A 22,420-nucleotide genomic window follows, 5' to 3' on the forward strand; every position below is an offset into this window, starting at 1 on the left:
AAAATATTATTCTTTTATAACAGATGGCTTAAAAACACTGATGAGCTAAAGTACATATAACATGCAAATAATTCAGTAGAGAGTTCATAAATAACATGAGGTACTATAAAACTAAATTTCTAAAAATTAATTTACAAAGGAACATTTAAAGAAAGTACTTACAAAAATGTAAAATAAATTACGTATGACCATTTATATAGGTAAAAAAACAATAAAAACATCCTCTGGCCATTTGTAAAAGTTAACAAAATAAACATCTCAGTACTGGTGTCGATTCTGATTAGATAGATTTCTATAGACACACTCTGGTCAATTTTATACATTTCTAAAAGTGAACAATTATAACAAAGTGGCTGAAAAAATTCTTGTAACATATTGACAATTTAAAAAAAAAATTTTTTTTAAGAAAATAAATAGCTATTTACAGACAAGTGGCTCTCTACTCTGGCTTCTTTGCCCAAGCCTTTACAAGAGGCCCGTTTTCATAGTTCTTCAGAAGACATGCTGGCCTATAAATCTTGCAAGGCACAAGGTCATCAACAAGGAAACCTCGGTCAACCATGATGGCCATCCCAGGTCTCAAAAGGGAGAGAATTCCAGACTCCCGCGTGATCTGTTTGTCACTGATGGAACCAGCGTACAGTGGAGAGATAAATGTGACCACCCCATGAGGAGCCACTCCAAGCAGCCCTTTGAGAGTACAGTGGGACTTGTATGCTGAGAACATTTCACTTTGGAGAAGAGGTGATGAAGGGCACTGGCACCTCAGCTCCGTGCAGTCCAGGATGACTGTAGTGTCTGCATAGTCCTTAAAATCAGCTGGCAGATGTGCCCTTATTTTCTCCTCTTGTATCCAGATCCTCACAGACCCTAGCACAGTGTACTGAAAGTTGCTCCACATTGTGATGGTCCGACTGACTATGGACTGGTGGACTCCGTACCGGTCAGCAACGTCACGCTGTTTTGAACCCAGTGCAAGGTAGTTGAGAGACAAGAACATCTAATCAATGGGCTGCAGGGAATGAATCTGTTCAAAAGAAATAAAATATACATTATATTTCTCTCAACTTCTATTAACCATGATCTTTAAGTTGTATTGTATGGTCCATGTAAATAACTACTTACTACAGTGGAACTTGGCTCTGTAAACTCAACTCTCTGTGCTTGTGTCACACTGACCATAGACGGCAGCGAAGGCTCTATTAAGGCCCAGAATCTCATCAGTAGGTCATACGATGCAAATCTAAATAAATACTATTCATATATTAGCATTTGTAAATGTCTTATAAAACACAATATTTTCCTACACAGTTTATAAAATATATAATATTTTATTTTTATATGTTAAAAAGACATTATAGTTCGACAGTGTCACCTTATCTGTTCTGGCTTTTATTTTGAAAAGCACCGTTCTTCTTCTTCTTCGGAAAGTTCGGATGTTTTTTATGACGCTAAAACTTCCTGTTACACTCTCTGCACAATGTGCTCGCGCGTCGTCGGAAGAACGGTAAAAACTTGTAACCACTTTGATTATTTATCGTGCTCATCCATTTGAATCTTGTAAAGAGAATTTACATTGTGATTTATTTATATTTGTATTGCTCGTACATGTTATTTTTTAAGAACTCCAAACTGTGATGGTGTGTCGAGTTAGAGAGCATGGTAGCTGATGGCGGAAACTCTTTGGATTAGCGCCCTTGGAGAAGCGGAATGAGGTATGAAGTGTGTAAAATGTGTGGAGTTTGTATTATCAAAAAGAGATTTTGTATCAGGAAAGAGAATGTCAATACTTCATTTGTTTATGGGTTTATTGCACATGTCATCAATATAAAAACATATTTCTGTGAACAATTATAATATATTATTTCAACTAAAAGAAGCATGTGATATTCCATTTGTCATAAAGGCTTAAAAACATATTTCATTTAATTTCATATTGGTCATCTGTTGAAATTATTTGTATTGTGTGTAAACATGATTCATATGTGAACATAATGTATGTGCAATTTATTTGTAAAGCTACATAGAAGCATTTTGTAATTATTCTGTTTCTTCTGTAGTTTTCACGGTGTTCATGGTGCATGGTGCTCGTTGAGAGGAAGAAATAAAATGACACCCGTTTGAAACTCTCTGCGTTTTGATGAATATATCCAAGGGGCCGCTACAGTGAAAACTCATCGCTGCACCAGCCCTGCCATCCCTGGTGAGAAGCTGACGCCATCACATCTGAGGTCCATCCACCAACCTAATACCAGCCAGTTTACTTCGCTTGCATCCAACTCATGCACCCAGGCAAGACTTAAAATGGACAGCATGCTTAAGGTACAGCTAAAGCTGCAAAAAGAGACACTGGGTGCCAAGGAGCAAAAAAGCTGAAAAGGGACAATTTCTACACACATCCTTGCAGCATAACTGAAGTGACTTAAATAATAATATGGTATTATAAGGTCAAAATATCTTGCAAGTTCCTAACGCTTCTAAAACTGGTGACTATTTCAAGAAACTAGCTCATGCGCTTGGGTAATGTCTATTTATGAAAAGGTAGAAAGTGAGTTTTGTTGTTACTGTTTTAAGCTAAAAATCCTTTAGATGTCCATAATCTGTTAATGCTCAGCATAAACATTACTCTGTGGTAAAAGATAACTACAGCTTACAAGTGAAAATTCAGGCATTGGACAATCAAAGGTTACACTCGATTTAAAGCAGCAGTACAAACAAACAAGATGTCACTTAAAGACACCCCATGCAGGTCTAGCTCACGTGAAAGAAAGCTAACGGAGAAAGGCCAAGAGATGCATGACCAAGACACCAGAAAACGTGAGAAAGCATTTAACAAGTCCTATGATGCTTGGAAGCATGTAGCAAGGGAGACTAGGACAAAATTAAAAACCCTCTGTTCATCAGAAGACCTTATTGAATTACAGCAAGACATTCAAGCAAAGCGTGATGACGTAAGCAAGCAGTATGAACCTATACTTCGTAACAGTAACACCACACCAGAGATCGTAAAGAAAATGGACGCCTGTGTTACACTAACAAAAGACATTTGTGACCTCATAAGTATCCGTCTAGAGACCGTTAACCAAGAATTTAATGATCAACTTGAGAAGGAAAGGGTAAGAGAAACATTAAACAAAGTTGAATACGGGTCTGTCTTTGGCCACACTAAAACTGAAACGGTGAGCTCCGTGGAGTCACCGGAGAGATTAAGCAACCACTCCAGCTCAGCCAGTACCCACAGCAGTAGAGTAGATGCACAAGCCGAGCTTGCAGCTAAGCTGGAACAATCAAAAGCCATGAAAGAAATCCAAGCACAGCAAGCACATCTTCAGAAGTTAGAAGGTGAATGGAAACTTAAAGAGGCGAAAATGTTGGTAGAAATGAAACAAAAAGAGGTGGAAATGCAACAACAGTTGGAACAAGAGAGAACCAAATTGCAGCAGTTACAAGCAGCAAAAGATGTTGCCATAGCAGCAGCTCGTGTGAGAGCATATGACGATTTTGAAGGGTTTGAGAACCATGATGAGGTGATGAATGTCGCAACTAACTCTGCTTGCTACAGAAAGGAATCTGAACCTCGATTAAATCCTGATGCTGCATCATTCCAACCTCATCAAACTGCTCCGGAGGTGACAATGTCCCAGGAGTCTGTCAGTCTAGCACAAGCAATCGCCAGCTCATTAAGTATGAACCGCTTGCCTGTCCCTGAACCAACCATGTTCCGTGGTGACCCTTTACAGTTTACAGATTGGAAGATGTCATTCATAGCTCTTATTGACAGAAAACCCCTCCCACCAAGTGAGAAGATGTTTTATCTAAAAAATTATCTTGCTGGAGAGGCGCGCAAAGCTGTAGAAGGTTTCTTTTATCGAGATTCGGAAAGCGCATACAATGGAGCATGGAAAGTCTTACAAGACAGATATGGGAACCCGTTCATCATACAAAAGGCTTTCCGAGATAAGCTCATGAGATGGCCAAAGATCAACACAAACGATCCACTTGCACTACAAGAGTTTGCTGACTTCCTCCAAGGCTGCACTGAGGCGATTCCCCACGTCAAAGGACTAGCTATCCTTAACGATTGTGAGGAAAACCACAAGTTGCTCAAAAAACTACCGGAATGGATCGTGCGCAAGTGGAGTCGAATTGTTGTAGAGGAACTTGACTCATCCGGAAGCTATCCAGATCTTGCATGCTTCACAAAGTTCCTGAGCAAAGAGGCACGGATAGCCTGTAACCCTATTGCTTCTCCATTGTTGATGAACTTCAAGGCCACAGATGAAAGATCACCAAAGAGAGCCAAAGCTCTCAACACAAATACGCAAACTAAGAGTTTCACTCAGGAGAGACAAGAAACAAACAGCAGTAAACCAAAATCAACTTGCTCCGTCTGTAAAAGTGAAGCTCATAACATCACCAAGTGTCCCACCTTCGCAGCAAAGAGTGGTGAAGATAAAAAGACATTCATCTGTGAAAATCGGCTCTGCTTTGGGTGCTTGAGGAAGGGTCACATGACCAAAGATTGTAAGAGACGACACACATGCAACATATGCAGCCGTCGTCACCCAACCTGCTTGCATGATGACAGGAAACAAAGACCTGTGGAAGCAACAACGAATAGCTCCACTTCCACAGATAACCATGCAAGCTTGGAAATGCACAAGGTCGTATCACATGCATCAACACAACATGCTTCAGCTACTTCAAGTATCGTCCCAGTCTTTGTGTCTTCAATACAAGAGCCACACAGAGAAGTACTTGCGTACGCAATATTGGACACACAGAGTGACTCAACGTTTGTCTTAGAAGATGTACTTGACAAACTGAATGTTGATGCCCAACCAGTAAAATTAAAATTGAGTACTATGACGGCTATTGATACAATCATATCTAGCAAGAACATCCATGGTCTACAAGTACGAGGACTGCACTCTAAGAACCACATTCAATTACAGCAAGCCTATAGCCGTGACTTTATCCCGGTGGACAAGTCTTACGTCCCAACGAAGGAAACAGCTTTACTCTGGCCTCATCTCAGACATTTGGCAGATAAGCTACCACCCCTTCAAGACTGTGATGTAGGGCTCTTGATTGGATATGACTGTCCAGCAGCTCTAGCTCCTCTTGAGGTTATCATTGGAGACAAAAATCAACCGTTTGCACAGAGATCAAAACTAGGATGGAGTATCATAGGCTCATCAAATCCTCACCTAGACAGACAAGGAAGTCAGAGCTTTGTGCATCGGCTCACAGTAAAAGAACTGCCAATTCCATCGGCGACAGATGTTCTAAAAGCCCTAGAATCAGACTTCACCGAGAGAACTTATGAAGATAAATATGTGTCCCAGAACGATGTTCATTTCATACAGTTTCTCAGTGACAACATCACGCAGAAGAAAGACGGACATTATGAGATGCCCCTCCCTTTCAAGGGCAATAGTCCACCCAACCTACCAAACAACAAGAGGCTAGCCACAGTTCGCCTGCAGTGTCTTAAGAAGAAATTAAAGACCAATAAACAGTATTATGATCAATACAAAACATTCATGGAAGAAACAATTAACAAGGGTGACGCAGAGCCTGCCCCTACAACATTTGCAGGAGAGACTGAGTGGTACCTTCCGCATCACGGCATCTATCACCCCAGAAAACCAGACAAGCTGAGAGTCGTATTCGACTGTTCAGCCAAATTCCATGGTGTTTCTCTAAACGACACTCTGCTAACTGGGCCTGATCTTATCAATCCTCTGGTAGGAGTTCTCTGCCGCTTCAGGAAGGAGGCCGTAGCGATCATCTGTGATATCGAAAGAATGTTTTATCAGTTCTCCGTCACTCCTGAATCCCGGAATTATCTGAAATTCCTCTGGTGGAAAGGTGGAGATTTGGAGAAGGAACCACAGGAATACAGGATGGCGGTTCATCTCTTCGGAGCTGCCTCGTCTCCAGGATGTGCCAACTTTGGCTTAAAACATCTCGCACGGCAACACAAAGCTACCTATCCACTAGCATCAACATTTGTGGAGAAAAGCTTTTATGTGGATGACGGGCTAGTCAGCGTCCCATCAGTCGAGGAAGCCCAGAAACTGATCATTGAGTCACAGGAGTTGTGCAAAAGAGGAGGTTTACGCCTCCATAAATTCAACTCAAATGAGGAAGCAGCCCTCACCTGCTTAGATCCCTCAGAAAGAGCAGCAACCATCGAACCTCTAGGACTGGATCCAACACTATCAGAGCGTGCACTCGGCATTCAATGGTCAACTGAAACTGACACTTTCAGTTTTAGCAGCAGCTTGAAAGATCAGCCTTCAACCCGGCGTGGTTGCCTTTCTGTCATTGCCTCTCTTTATGACCCTCTTGGATTCATCGCTCCATTCAGCCTAACTGGAAAGCGTATACTTCAAGAGCTGTGTCACAGAGGCATCGGATGGGATGATCCACTCCCAGAAGATATGAGGCCACGGTGGGAGGAGTGGATAATTGGGCTTCAGAGGTTGAGAGAGGTTTCAATTCCGAGATGTTACCACCCACATGACTTCCATAACATTGTCAGAGTAGAGTTGCACCATTTTTCGGATGCCAGCTGTGTGGGATACGGTGCATGTTCTTACCTCAGGCTCAAAAATGACAAGGATGAAGTCCATTGCAGTCTCGTTCTGGCGAAAGCAAGGGTTGCACCCTCAAAGGTCTTAAGTATCCCGAGACTAGAACTCGCTGCAGCTGTGGTTTCTACGAAAGTCAGTGTCATGTTAAAAAGTGAACTTGACATAAAGATTGATGAAGAGGTTTTCTGGACAGACTCACAAGTTGTGCTTGCGTATATTAACAATGATGCCCGGAGGTTCCACATATTTGTTGCAAACCGTGTTCAGCTGATAAGGAATAATAGTGATCCCAGTCAGTGGCACTATGTGGACACCGCAGAAAACCCGGCTGATCATGCTTCCCGAGGTCTTTGTGCTTCAGACATTCATTCAACAAACTGGCTGCGAGGACCAAAGTTTCTCTGGGAGAGTAATTTACTTTTAACACCCAGCGCTCCATCAGAATTACTCATTGGTGATCCTGAAGTCAAGACAATTCAGGTGTTTGCAACAGAAGTCAAAAACTGCAATGACATCCTCAGGCGTTTGAGTCAGTTTTCCTCCTGGACAACAATTATTAAGGTGGTGGCAAGAATCAAGAGGTTGGGTTCTAAACAGAAACAACACAGTGAGTATGTGACTGTTAAGGAGCGTGAGAAGGCTGCAGACGAAGTGATTAAGATCGTACAGCAGCAAGCCTTCCCCCAGGAGATAAAGATGCTTCAGGGTAAAAAAGACCTTCCAAACTCAAGCTCTCTTTTCCGTCTCGACCCTATCTGGTCTGAAGGACTTCTCTGTGTTGGTGGGAGATTGAAAGAGTCATCGCTCTGTCACAAAGTCAAGCACCCAGTCATCCTACCGAATAACAGCCACATCACCAAGCTGATTGTGTCTCATTTCCACGTTAAAACATGCCATCAGGGTCGAAGCCAGACTTTAATGGAGCTTCGGGCCAATGGATTCTGGGTAATTGGTGGGAGCAAGTTGGTTGCCAAGCTTATACACACTTGTGTGCTTTGCAGAAAACTGCGACGGCCGACAGAAAGACAACAAATGGCCGAGCTTCCCGCAGAACGCGTCGAAGCCTCAGCACCTTTCACGCACAGTGGCATGGACTGTTTCGGTCCTTTCATTGTAAAGAGAGCCCGCAAAGAATACAAAAGATATGGCTTAATTTTCACATGTCTGTACTCTAGAGCTGTTCATATTGAAATGCTCGAAGATTTGTCAACAGACTCATTCATCAACTCATTGAGATGCTTCATCAGCCTGAGAGGAGCTGTTCAACAACTTCGCTGTGACCAAGGTTCTAATTTTGTTGGCGCCAGGAATGAGCTCAAGGAAGCACTTAAACAGTGTGATACTAAGCTACTGGAAATCTTCCTGACTGAGAAGCAGTGCGAATTTGTCTTCAATGCTCCCTCTGACAGTCCTGCAGGTGGTGTCTGGGAACGCCAGATCAGAACTGTTCGAAATGTGCTGAATGCCACCTTCGCACAGTGCCCAGGTCGACTTGATGACGCCTCCCTCAGAACACTGCTATATGAGGCCATGGCTATTGTTAACAGCCGCCCGTTAACAGTGGATGGAATCAATGATCCTCAGGCACTGGAGCCTATAACACCGAATCACCTCATTATGATGAAATCTAAAGTTGCTCTTCCTCCTCCTGGAGTATTTGTCAAGGAGGACCTGTATGCGACAAAGAGGTGGAGGAGAGTTCAGTATCTCATTCAACAGTTTTGGAGCCGCTGGAAAAAGGAGTATCTGCTGAACATATCCTTGAGACAGAAATGGCACTCACCTCAACGCAACCTCCAAGTGAATGACATTGTCATTATTAAAGACGACAACCTCCCAAGAAATCAGTGGCAACTTGGACGAGTCATTGAGACTGTTCAAAGTAGTGATGGTTTGGTTCGTAGAGTTAAAGTGCAAGTTGGGGAGAGGAAACCTCATAAAAAACAAGATCCTCCCTCCAAGCCCTCAGTTATTGAGAGACCAATCAAAAAATTGGTGCTCCTCCTAGAGAACTGACTAGAAAAAAGCGATTGATAACATTGCACAAACTGCTCTGTTACACCTCTGATAGCTTAACTTCAGGCTGTTCATTTCTTAGAGTCAAGAAATCCTGCACAATTCACTTACTCTTTGTATATTTGTTCATTCATTGTACTAGGATTTGGTGGGAGTGTAAATGTCTTATAAAACACAATATTTTCCTACACAGTTTATAAAATATATAATATTTTATTTTTATATGTTAAAAAGACATTATAGTTCGACAGTGTCACCTTATCTGTTCTGGCTTTTATTTTGAAAAGCACCGTTCTTCTTCTTCTTCGGAAAGTTCGGATGTTTTTTATGACGCTAAAACTTCCTGTTACACTCTCTGCACAATGTGCTCGCGCGTCGTCGGAAGAACGGTAAAAACTTGTAACCACTTTGATTATTTATCGTGCTCATCCATTTGAATCTTGTAAAGAGAATTTACATTGTGATTTATTTATATTTGTATTGCTCGTACATGTTATTTTTTAAGAACTCCAAACTGTGATGGTGTGTCGAGTTAGAGAGCATGGTAGCTGATGGCGGAAACTCTTTGGATTAGCGCCCTTGGAGAAGCGGAATGAGGTATGAAGTGTGTAAAATGTGTGGAGTTTGTATTATCAAAAAGAGATTTTGTATCAGGAAAGAGAATGTCAATACTTCATTTGTTTATGGGTTTATTGCACATGTCATCAATATAAAAACATATTTCTGTGAACAATTATAATATATTATTTCAACTAAAATAAGCATGTGATATTCCATTTGTCATAAAGGCTTAAAAACATATTTCATTTAATTTCATATTGGTCATCTGTTGAAATTATTTGTATTGTGTGTAAACATGATTCATATGTGAACATAATGTATGTGCAATTTATTTGTAAAGCTACATAGAAGCATTTTGTAATTATTCTGTTTCTTCTGTAGTTTTCACGGTGTTCATGGTGCATGGTGCTCGTTGAGAGGAAGAAATAAAATGACACCCGTTTGAAACTCTCTGCGTTTTGATGAATATATCCAAGGGGCCGCTACAGCATTTAAATCTTGTATCAGTGACTACGTTTACATGCAGCCAATAACCTGTTCAAAACCGGGATATTAGCAATAACCCGGTCGCGCATGGCCATATAAACACCAGCAAAAACCCGAATATGCTCATATCCCGGTTTTTAAAAACCCGGATTTGATCCCTAGGGTACCCCTTTTCTAACCCGAATATTTGGTCATGTAAACGCGTATCGGCATATCCCCATCAAAAGGAAGATTGAATTGTGTTCTGCACATGTTCTATTCGCAAGGAATCTTTGTCTTTTGAGTAGAGACGGCGCATACAGAAACCCGCGTGCAGTATACCGGAAGTAAACAAGAAGTAGAGGTAAACATGGCGAGACGCAGCACAGAACCACACTTTTGGAGCGAGGAGGAAAGCGCAAACAAAGGTGATCGCTATCTGCCCCGAACTATTCATTATCTGCGTGCTGCTGCTGTTGTTGTTGTTGTTGTCTTTGGATACAGGAAGAAGAATCAGAAATGACGCATATTGCGTCTTAAGGTTGTCCATACGCATATACTGTCTATGGTACGTCCAGACGCTAACCGTGTGTCACCGTTTACATCGGGATATTGCCAATTGATTACAAATTCCATGTATACAGGAGTAACTCTCTCTGCTCACGCATGTAAACGGGTTATTCAGAATGTTTCAGAACCCCAAATAGTGACCTTAACCCGGATATTGACAGTTTGTAAACGTAGTCAGTGTATACTATGAAATTAATAGGAAGCATTTCAAATATATATAACTCAATTAGCCTTTCTCTCTTTCAATTCAGTTAAAATGTCTTTATTGGCATGACTGTAGCCTACATAATGCAATATTGCCAAAGTTTGGAATAGCCTACATAGAATAATTATAAAGACATCAAAAGAATAAAATATTATAACATAACTTAAATTTAAATGTACAAATGAAATTAATTGTACAAATTAACAGTGTGACAAAAAACATATGTCCTTGTCTGAGGCAGAAAAACGATTAATCCCAAAGCGCTGATTTAATGTCAGCTTCTCGACTTGTTCCCTCAGCTTGAGGTTCTCCTCTCTGAGAGACATGTTGTCATCAAGGGCTAAATCGACTCACCTGCGGGATCTGGAGCCGAAGCGTAGTCGTGGTCCATTAGGATGTCAGCCTCCCCGCATGCAGCGTCATCCCGCGACACCGGCGGCCGCTCTCTCCACTCCCATACCCCCAGTCTTGAAGTGGGAAGGGTGTAGGCCTAATTGTTCAACTCAAACAATGCTGGAACAGCTCCCTTGATTAATAGCCGTCTCCCTGTCTCTGACACTGGCTCATGAACATCCTCCTTTTTAAAATGCCGGCTACATACTCGGGTGTGGGGACAAACTGTGAAGTTGTCCCTCCGGATAGCGACAAGCCATTTTCGTCTGATTTCCGCGTCAGATGGAAATGTGTGAAAACTAAGTACTGTGTTCTACTTACTTGAGGCTTGACACAGAGGCACACAACAGTGCTCAGCTGTACTGCTGTTGGTTCGCTGAAATTTAAACGATTTCTTACTAGACATTACGCTATCGTTATCGCTTGGTAAACAATCACCTCAGCCGTAGCAGAAATGGCTTAGCTGGCTGAGAATTTAGCGGGAGTACGTCATCACCTCCGTGTGCATATAGCCTATTGAGCTTTATATTGATCAATCCGATTTTCTATGAAGAAAAAAGCAGTTAAAACTTAGAAAATGTGTAAATGTGTCTTATGTAGTTCTACTTGAATCCCCCTAGTGTTACATTTGTTGTCTTTTCTTGTATACTGTAGTATTTGTAACATACACTTTTTTTTGTTAACAGTATAAAAAAAAAACACTAAAAAGAAGGGTTGACATTATCAATAACTCCACCTTGGTTGTTTCCTGCAGTACTCATAGATTTTGATATGCTAGAGGTAATGAAAGAATCTGGAAACATTGTGGCTATTGTTGAAGATAGACTACAAACTGTATATCAAGCATTTGTCCCAGTATATAGGGATGGATCTAAATATCTTAATACAGGAAGAACAGGTTTTGCTTTCAGTATTCCATCATTAAACATTTATGTTAATAAGAGAACATCAGATCATGTATCAGTATACACAATTGCCTACAATTCTCTCTCACTTTTCCCTTAACAAAAAAAGAAGAACAAAACACACGTATACCGGACACAGTCTATGGTCCCTGACAAGCGTTACTCGAGCCTGATATGTTTTCCTTGATTGGTTTTCCCTGAAGAGAATTACGTTGTTGAAAACGAAAGTGAAAGAGTCACGCACGATCATTGCGTTTTACCGTGATGAGAGTTCTGTGTCTTTATTAAACTCAACACATTATAATAATTTATCTGTCATCCACCCTCGATTAATTGGAATGGAATGTTTGTATTACTTGTATTACCCGATTATCCGCGATCCGCGGTTTGAGAATTGCCACAAGCTCCTTGTCACATTTATTGTTGTCTGTCTAGTTGCAATATTTTAATATTGCAAGATTTCAAGCGTTGTGTTGTTCCCTGCCCACGTTACGTCACAGGTGGGGACACACATCAGCTTTGTGTTGCTTGTATGGAAGTGGAGCATGCCCAGTCGATCCTCGAGGGGGCTGACTGTCTCAGGTTACGTATGTAACCCTGGTTCCTTGACGCTGCGTTCGCCTGCCAGACTTCCTGCATGCCCTGATCGACTTGCTTCAGGCTTACCAGAAGCTAACGCGGTCTGGTTTCAGGGGTGCTTTATAGTTTCCTGGTCGATGACGTCACCCACCTATGACGTCTCGTCTTTCCATTGGTCTGATTATGCATGTGCTTCATGACGCAATCACGCAGGGCGTTCTCACAGCGTCTCAAACGCAGTGTCTCATTCTCTATAAGGGAACCAGGGTTACATACGTAACCTGAGACGTTTCACAAACAATTATAAAATATTGTATTGCTGAGTTTGTGTTAACTTAATTTCTACTGGAATGAACTGTAATCCTTCAAAAACTCTAAATCCATATGAAGTTACTTTGTGCCTTGCAGTACTTGCCAAAACAATGAATGGTGCAATCAGAAGCTAGTGTGGTGCATAAACCAATATGGCAAAAGAAATCAATACTGTTTTAAAAACTTTTGATCTGACTCAGCATGTTCATGGACCCACACACAATCGTGGACACACTCTAGATTTACTTATCAGTAAGGGTCTAAACATTTCATCAATTGTTATTAAGGATGTAGCACTGTCTGATCATTTCTGTATTTTCTTTGATATATTGATCTCCCCTGCCACTGAAGCTAGATCTGTGTCTGTCAAGAAGAGATGCTTAAATGAGAACACTAGTGTACTATTTATGAAGGCTATATCCTTAACACCAAGCATATCTGCAGACTCTGTTGATTTTCTCCTTGATTCCTTTAACTCAAAAGTTAAAACTGTAATTGATGATATTGCTCCTGTTAAAGTCAGGAAGAAGAGTGGCAGACAAAAAGCACCTTGGAGAAACTCAACAGCAGTGCAAAATATGAAAAGACAATGCAGAAAAGCAGAGCGCATGTGGCGGAAGACAAAACTTGTAGTCCATTATAACATCTACAAAGACTGCATCCATGCTTTTAATATGGAACTAGGCAAAGCTAGACAGACTTTCTTCTCAAATATTATAAACAGTAATTTAAACAACACACGCACTCTTTTTGCTACTGTAGAGAGACTGACAAACCCTCCAAGCCAGACTCCCAGTGAAATGCTCTCAGACAACAAGTGCAGTGAGTTTGCCTCTTTCTTCTCTGAGAAAATCAATTATATCAGAAAGGTGATCAGCACATCCTTGAGTTGCCCTGGGGTTAGACAGACCATCAAACCACCTGAGAAAGTAGTTACTATGTCTGACTTCAAAGAAATTGATGGCAAAATTTTGGAAGAAACCGTACAGCACCTTAAAACATCAAACTGCGCTCTTGACACACTTCCCACATCATTTTTCAAAAGTGTGTTAAACAGTTTAGAAGCAGATCTTGTAGAAGTGGTAAATGCTTCACTTCTCTCTGGGAGTTTTCCAAACTCCCTGAAAACTGCAGTTGTCAAGCCCCTCCTGAAAAAGAGCAATCTGGATAAGACCATATTAAGCAAATATTGGCCGATCTCAAATCTTCCTTTCATAGGCAAGATCATTGAAAAAGTTGTCTTCAATCAGCTGAACAAATTCTTATGCTCGAATGGATACTTTGACAATTTTCAGTCTGGTTTCCGACCGCACCACAGCACAGAGACAGCGCTCATAAAGATAATAAACGATATTCGCTCAAATACTGATTCAGGCAAATTATCAGTGCTGGTACTACTCGACCTCAGTGCTGCATTTGACACTGTCGATCATAACATACTTCTTGACAGGCTGGAAAACTGGGTGGGGCTTTCTGGGATAGTCCTAAAATGGTTCAGGTCATACTTAGATGGGAGAGGTTATTATGTGAGTATAGGAGATCATAAGTCTGAGTGGACATCCATGACATGCGGAGTCCCTCAAGGCTCAATTCTTGCGCCACTCCTGTTCAACCTGTATATGCTCCCAATGAGCCAAATAATGAGAAAGAACCAAATTGCTTACCACAGCTATGCAGACGACACACAGCTCTACTTAGCCCTATCGCCTAACGATTACAGCCCAATTGACTCCCTGTGCCAATGCATCGATGAAGTCAACAGTTGGATGTGTCAAAACTTTCTTCAGTTAAACAAAGACAAAACTGAAGTCATTGCGTTTGGAAACAAAGATGAAATTCTCAAGGTGAACGCATACCTTCACTCTAGGGGTCAAACAACTAAAAATCAAGTCAGGAATCTTGGTGTGACACTAGAGTCAGACCTTAGTTTCAGTAGTCATGTCAAAGCAATAACTAAATCAGATTAAATCTAAATTTTAGATTTATCATCTAAAAAATATTGCAAGAATTAGATGCTTTATTTCCAGACAAGACTTAGAGAAACTTGTTCATGCTTTCATCACCAGCAGGGTGGATTATTGTAATGGACTCCTCACTGGCCTTCCCAAAAAGACCATAAGACAGTTGCAGCTCATACAGAACGCTGCCGCCAGGATTCTGAGCAGAACCAGAAAATATGAACATATCACACCAGTCCTCAGGTCTTTACACTGGCTCCCAGTTAAATTTAGGATTGATTTTAAAGTATTATTACTGGTATATAAATCATTTAATGGCCTAGGACCTCAATACATTGCAGATATGCTCACTGAATATAAACCCAACAGATCACTCAGATCATTAGGATCATATCAGCTAGAGATACCAAGGGTTCAATCTAAGCATGGCGAGTCTGCTTTTAGCTATTATGCCAGCCGCAGCTGGAACCAGCTTCCAGAGGAGATCAGGGGCTCGTTCTTCGTACGTCGCTAACTCAGTTAGCTGGATTTGATTGTTGACGATTTGGCTTGATCTTGGATTGTTTGGTTCTTCGACGCTCATCCTGGACTTGCTGTCATAGCAACAGGTGCGCAAACTTAAACCTGCTCGGGAGCAGGCTTATTTCATGTAAACAGGATTAGATCGCGGCGGCTTCATAAGCGGAGCTGATACGGGAAGTCCAGCGCAGCGCGATAGTGCACTTTCTGAGATATATATTTTTTCTCGTGACTCGTGAGATTGTCGTTTACATTATTAATTTGTTGGAAACGCACATTTATTTTCGACTTGTCGGAGTCGGGCTTTAACTACAGCATAAACTGTAGGCCTACCCTAAGATTATTTGCGAGTGGCTCTTTCCTTTACACTATTGGAGATGCGGAGAACTTGATGGAAAGTGCTGTCTGTCGTGTCATTCAGAGTTAACCTGGCGCTTTTAGGTTTAAAAAAACAGTTTTAGGTTTTTTTGTGGCATTTCCAAGCCACTGAAGACCCAATGTTGTAAAGCAGTTTTTTTATGCTATAATATTTTTTTCTATGAGGATCATGCAATCATGACCATGCTGATTACAGTAGCCTATATGCCACTCAGGCTTAAAGGGATATACTTCACTTTAAAAATCTGTCATCATATACTCACCCTCATGTTGTTTCAAACCTGTATGAATTTCTTTCTTCTGCTGAACAAAGGAAGATATTTAGAAGAATATCAGTAACCAGACAGTTTCTGGTTTCATTGACTTCCATAGTAGGAAAAAAATATATACTATGGAAGTCAATGAGACCAGAAACTGTCTGGTTACTGATATTCTTCTAAATATCTTCCTTTGTTCAGCAGAAGAAAGAAATTCATAAAGGATTGAAACAACATGAGGGTATATGATGACAGAATTTTCATTTTAAAGTGGAGGCTGCCATCAAGGCCTCAATGAAGGGGATTATGTGAACAGAAAGGGGGTTCACAATGTAGGCTAGATGTGCAGCCCAGTTACTATTGTGATTCTTAATATTCCAGATTATATCAAATAAAAAAAGGCATTTGACTAAAATCTTTCATATCACAATTGTGAAAGAAAAATGGCCAGGATCTGTGCATGACTTAAGAATTTTCAGAGATTCACATTTATGCACATTATTTGAAAGTGGTAAGGAAAGTTCCACAATTAAATATCAAGCTCACTGTATTACATACACTTATGCTGATCCTAACAGAACTGCATTTTTTCATAGGTGATTATGACATGTTCCTGCCTGCAGACAGGTGTTTTATGACCCCATTCCCTGACCCAAACCAGTTACAATGCAGCTCTAGCCAGGACAAGGGCACACAATGAAATGAACTTTGGCTAAAGGGAGGATTTCAGTGTCTGAAGAAGTCTGAGGGTTGCACACCTGACAGGGCCTGTGACATTGTTGCATGTGCCATATTAAAAAAACACTTTTCATTAAATGTTTAATAAAAGACAAATATGCTTAGTTCCTTGAGTTTTATTTCAATTGGTCTTTGTAAAGAAAAGCCAGTGGTCAAGTGCCTGCACCAAGAGATATTAGACACATGCCTCATGCAACAAATAAAAAGGAAAAGTTGTCTATACACTGCCCACCTGTAGGCCTATGTCTCCTCTCTCTGTGCAGACTCTTCTGTAGGCCTTTCTGTAGATGTGGAATCCTGCAACTTATATTGCAGCCATAAAGCATACAAGTATAAATGAAGTAAAGTTATTTATGCACTTGCAGGTAGGCTAGTTCCTCCATATGACAGTTATCTGAGAGGGTTTATTCACTGTCCAGTGCAATGGAAACAAATGGACATTACAAAGTCTTATACTTTCTTTCCTTTGGAAAGTTAGAAAATGTCCACTTACTGCACATATTTCAGCCACCACTTTCTTGGGAACAGATACAAGTGTTGGTGTATTTTGTAAAAGTGCACAAAAGAGGAAAACACAATGTCATTACAATGAACTACACTCGGGAAAAATGTGATCAATAACTCATGGCAACATATTTTTACATAAACATAAGTTTATCAGTTTTCACTTTCACAAGTCAAAGCAATTCATCATTACTCAAGATTTAACAGTTGAAATGACTGTATGGCCTTTAATGCAGCAAAAATTATTTTACAGTGTAAGACTAAGATCTTTTCTTTTTTTCTCAGCCTTTTTCTTGGTTGCTTTTATAAACAGACAACCATTTATTTAACAGTGCCTTTTATAAAAGAGACTATAATATAACTAAAAATTACCATTATGTAGAATATTTTTGTACTTCACTTTTATTTGCTCCCATGTTCTAGTGTGGTGACATTACAATGAACAAAGTAATCATGCAATTATTAAAATACAAAAATATAGGTGATATTAAGTAATAAAAACATCTATGGCCACTTCTAACGGATTTAAATTGTCTGCTGCTTTTTGCCAGCCCTCTCTCCTGGCTTTTGCAGACTTTGAGGTGTTCCCTGGCGTTTTGATTAAACATTAAAATTCCGAATAAACTTCGACTATTAGTTCTTGCTCTGCTGAGGAGAAAAACTGAGCGCGCTCTTTGACTGAGCGCGCTCTTTGGCCACGCTGAGCAGCCAATAGCAGCGTTGCTGATCAATGTTTCTACTATCGATACATATCCCCTTTTAAACCAGCGCATGAACGCGCAATTATCTCAGATAACTCAATCCAGCTATACTAATCATAAACAACAGGTGAGTTCGAAGAACCCAATTAGCCGGATCATGCTTAGCACGATGATATCATCTTGGATGTGTCATTTGATCTCGGATGTAATAAGCAACGTACGAAGAACGAGCCCCAGATGTGCTCCTACAGTAGTCACATTCAAATCCAGACTCAAAACACATCTGTTTAACTACGCATTTAATGAATGAGCACTGTGCCAATGTTCGTCCGACTGTTTGTATTGTACTGTATTTTATTTTTTATTTTTCTAAACTGTTTTATTCTTATTTCTTTTTATTATTTTAATTTCTTCTATGTAAAGCACTTTGAATTGCCACTGTGTATGAAATGTGCTATATAAATAAACTTGCCTTGCCTTGCCTTGGTGAAGTGCCCTTTAAGCATGACTCCGCCCCATCATTATTTAGCGGGCCTTATTTGGGCTATATAAAGGGCATTTCCAGAGTGGTAGGATATGGCGTCATCCTTGTGTTCATCTGGGTGTCATGGTGGCTGGTACCCGCTTGCTCTGTGAGCTGACTTTTCCACGCAGCTGGTGTCTGTGTGGAGGTGCGGAGCGTACTGCTCAAGGGTTTCTTTTCCCTCTGCATTGCTGCTATAGTTCCAGTGTAGAAAAGAGATCCGATCGCACGTATAACACGGCGTAAATAGGATGAGGGAATGGTCTGCTGGATATTTGAACGGAAGTTCTGCTGATCGGTATGTAAACCCATTTATGTCCATGTCGACTTTGAAGCAAAAAGTGTGGTTTTAATTCTGTTTCTTGTGTATTTTAGGCCGTTAAAGATGGCGCTGGATCGCAATGCTGCTTAGCTTCGACGCTGCGGTTTTGTTTCTATTTGTTTTGCTTTGTTTTCTTTTTATCAGTTCTGTTTGTTTTGTTTATTTTGATTTGTTTTTATCTGTTTTATTGAGAACCGTTTCTGATAACCGTTTTGTGTGCAGCTGTTTTGAGTGCAGCTGCTTGCTGTTGGGTTTTCTTTTTCTCATTGTAATATTTTGCGTATGCTTAGATTCTGATATAATTGATTATTTGTTTTTGTGCTTTTTGTTTTCACTGTCGGTAAGCAACTGTGTTTTTGTGTGTTTGAGCGTTAACTGTCTATTGCTGGCCACATTAACAATTACTGCTGTTACCAACTAATGCTGGTTTGTAATTGGTTTTCCTTTTTTTTTTTTTCTAGGAGCAGGGGTGACCCAAAGGCGGGCAGGCTAGCCGTTCTGTGCCTGGTGTACAGCAATTCTCCTTAAGTGTGCGGTAGAGATTTTCTTGTAGTGGATTTCACCTGTGTGTGTGTGCTTTGGAAAGTTTTGGGCACGGTGTATTCCTTGCGGGCTGATTCGAGGCCTACTGCTCAGCCTGCCCAGCTAATGGTGCACCCCAGCTTCGTCATGAGAATCTATGTCACAGGTCGGGATGGGCCAAGCCGGACTGCGCCCACCCCTGAACCAGGACCACCCTGAGGAGCGTGTCAGAGACGAGACGGAATTTAAGGGAATAACAGTTCTTTTTATTAAAGTTAAAAGTAATTTGAATAACCTAAACTAAAATCTTACTTTCTTCTTTTTCCCAGGGATCGAGGCAATGCAGTAGTCTCCGGGGCCCACTCCCACACCGGTGCAAGGTTCGCAGTGGCCTGTGATGGACCGGTGGGTTTCCACAGATGAGTAGACGGTCGGGGCTGTTCCTCTTCCCACACTGATGCAGGGTTCACAGGGACCTACGACGGACAGGTGAGTTTCCACAGGAGAGTAGACGGTCGGGGCTGTTCCTCTTCCCACACTGATGCAGGGTTCACAGGGACCTACGACGGACAGGTGAGTTTCCACAGGTAAGTAGACGGTCGGGGCCCTTCCTCTTCCCACGCCGATGTAGAGTTCACAATGGTATGCGATGGACAGGTGAGTTTCCACGAGTGATTAGATGGTCAGGGCTCTTCCTCTTCTCACACCGGTGCAAGGTTCGCAGTGGCCTGTGAGGGACAGGCGAGTCTTCACAGGTAGGTCGGTAGTCAAACGGGATGCAGTTGTCTCACCCCGACAGCCTGGACAAGCTTCCTCGAGGACGAACAGAATGGCGACTTCAAGCAGCGTGCACAGTTCTCACATTCACTCTCTTGAGATGTCCACTTTCCCTATGCGGGCAGACTGACAGGTGCACAGTGAACTCAGGTCAAACCGGTGGGCGGGGCTTTGGCGAAGGATAGCAGAATCAACACTGTGGGTAGAGGGTGCAATTCTCACGTGTGTTGCAGGAAGATGGACACTTCACACTAAACAGGTGGGTTCTGGAGCTGCAGCAGACTTGAAGTCCACAGGCTAAGCGGGCCTTCTCCTGAACAGGCAGTATCGACACTGGGAGCAGGGGATCCAGATTTCACGTGTGTTGCCGGGAGATGAACACTTTACATCAGACAGGTGGGCTATAAGGCTGCAGCAGGCTCGAAGCCAACAGGCGGAGCAGAGCTTCTTCTAAGACAGACAGAGTCAATACTTCAAGCAGAGGGTGGAATCCTCACAGGTAATACAGAGGGATGAACACTTCGCACCAGACAGGTGGACTATGGGGCTGCAGCAGACTCAAAGTCGACAGGCTGAGCGGGGCTCTTCCTAAGACAGACAGAATCAACTTCAACAGCAGTATACAGTTCTCACGTGTGTTGCAGGGAACAGATAACTTCACACCATGCAGATGGGCCTGGGGCTATGGCAGACTCAAAGTCGCAGGCTGAGCGGAGCTTCTCTAGGACAGACAGAATCAACTTCAACAGCAGTATACAGTTCTCACGTGTGTTGCAGGGGACAGATAACTCCACACCATGCAAATGGACTTGGGGTGGTAGCAGACTCAAAGTCAACAGGCTGAGCGGAGCTTCTCTAAGGCAGACAAAATCAACTTCAACAGCAGTATACAGTTCTCACGTGTGTTGCAGGGGACAGATAACTTCACACCGTGCAGGTGGGCTTAGGGCTGGAGCAGACTCAAAGTCAACAGGCTGAGCGGAGCTTCTGCTAAGACAAACAGAATCAAGATTGCAGATAGAGTGTGCAGTCTCACGTGTGTTGCAAGGGGGTGAACACTTCTCACCATACAGGTGGGTTGACAGACAGGTAGCGAACTTAAGTCAACAGGCTGGGCAGAGCTTCTTCTAAGACAGTCAGAATCACTACTTCAAAACAGAGAGGTTAGTTTGACTCACGGATGCTGTTCCTTCTAGTCCTCAACAGATGGGGCCGATCGACATTATTAAGCTCCAGTTACTGACAGTAGACCAGCATGGCACGTGGGGAGTGCACGGCAAGAGAGAATAAATCTTCCACACACACACACACGGCAATTTCACTCCAAACATGCAACGTGAGGGGGGAAACGTCAATTTAGGCACTGCAATCCACTTCAATAAGTGCAGATAAGGCCAGCACTCACCCAGAGGTCTCCGTGCCACAAGCAACGAGCTTCAATGTTGGGAAAGGGATGTTTCGGAGTTTTCCTCCACAGACATAGACAGGATTCACATCACCGTTCCAACACGGGGGAAGAGGGTAAGAGATCGAACATGAATCAGTGTAATTCACTCAGTGACGTTTAGATAGCACAATCAAAGCACTCCAATTCACCTTAAATTCAGTGTTGAAACATGCAGTTAAGAGATCCAATGGTCGATTACTTATCTCTCTCCCTTCCAGGCAAACGGTGTGTTTTCACAACTCTTCCACGCTCCTCGAGTCCCCTCCAACAACACTTTCCCTTGCACACCACAATTCTTCTCTGCAATACTCAAATGGAACGACTTCTCACGGGGGAGAACCACACAACAGTCTCTCTTCACTGGCTTTTTATATCCTTCTCAATGCCCACATGGCTTCGTCATGGCTCTAGATTAATTCCCCACACCTGATGTCGATTTCCTCATCCCGGTTGGCAAGGCAACAGATACACATTTACACGGGGGGTGGTGTGTCCTTGTTATTGTACCGGAGGGGACACAATTGCGGCGAACTTTAGTTCCGCCCTCTCATTTGTCACACCGTGACATCTACATGTCTGTTTACTGATTGAACTTTGTGCTCATATACAAAGTAGTGGCCTTGCCATCCCGCCCCATTGTTTGACTGACTCTAGTACCCTTTCTAAATTATTTATGATCATTAAATAAAGAATTATATATATTTTTGTACGTATTCACGTCTCAGTGTCTTGTGATTGTGGGAAGGAGAAACGAACTTGTGTGCCCTTTTCTTCTTATGGGTATTTCCCCAGCCGGGTTGATGCTGGGGTGGCGTAGTCGTGACTTCATTATAGCTCTGTATGGGAGAGCGTGCCCCTCAACCATTCAATGCCCCCTCGTAACGCCACACTAGTATTGCATCATACAGAATATTGCTGTTCAGTGACAAGAGATGCTCAATTTAATTAATGCAATAAATAAGACAAGAAGCACAGGGGAGACACAGAATAGGACTAAACTGTAGTTTTCCCCCCTTTTGTTTCATATTAATTTGATTTATATAGCCTTTTTGCTGATTGAAGTGTACATAAACAGGACAGTTGACAGGTACTATCTACACAATATACATAGAAGTAAAATGTAAAAACTTTGATTGATTCTTAGAGGCCCTTAGGAAACAGTGATG

General features: G+C 41.9%; 2 protein-coding genes across 5 annotated transcripts in view; both read left to right on the top strand.

Moving 5' to 3' along the window:
- Positions 1-22,062, top strand: part of LOC311077945 (uncharacterized protein) — a 44,429-nt gene extending 22,367 nt beyond the window's left edge. Inside the window, exon 6 of one of the 2 annotated variants that reach the window (XM_084106591.1) lies at positions 18,970-22,062. In XM_084106591.1, coding sequence (XP_083962717.1) covers positions 18,970-19,001 — 32 coding nt within the window. In that variant the 3' untranslated portion in view covers positions 19,002-22,062. Of the gene's footprint in view, positions 1-16,316; positions 17,184-18,969 lie in introns of those variants that run through there. The other variant, XM_084106590.1, reaches the window with a different exon arrangement.
- On the top strand, positions 1,280-11,809 carry LOC311077817 (uncharacterized protein). 3 transcript variants are annotated; one of them, XR_014605003.1, is made up of 4 exons: positions 1,280-1,507; positions 1,624-1,715; positions 2,061-9,007; positions 9,124-11,809. XR_014605003.1 is itself a non-coding variant. In XM_084106447.1 (2 exons), exon 2 carries the CDS (start codon positions 2,724-2,726, stop codon positions 8,616-8,618), a length of 5,895 nt encoding a protein of 1,964 aa, XP_083962573.1. In that variant the 5' UTR covers positions 1,280-1,507; positions 1,624-2,723; the 3' UTR covers positions 8,619-9,113. The 3 variants fall into 3 exon arrangements, 1 of the variants encoding a protein (XP_083962573.1); XR_014605004.1 differs by having other exon boundaries at positions 1,624-9,007; positions 9,124-9,215; positions 9,561-9,654; XM_084106447.1 differs by lacking the exon at positions 9,124-11,809 and having other exon boundaries at positions 1,624-9,113.
- Positions 22,063-22,420: the final 358 nt, after the last annotated feature.

This window comes from Abramis brama (genome assembly GCF_963993115.1).
Source record: "Abramis brama genome assembly, chromosome: 1".
NCBI classification, from domain to species: Eukaryota; Metazoa; Chordata; class Actinopteri; order Cypriniformes; family Leuciscidae; genus Abramis; species Abramis brama.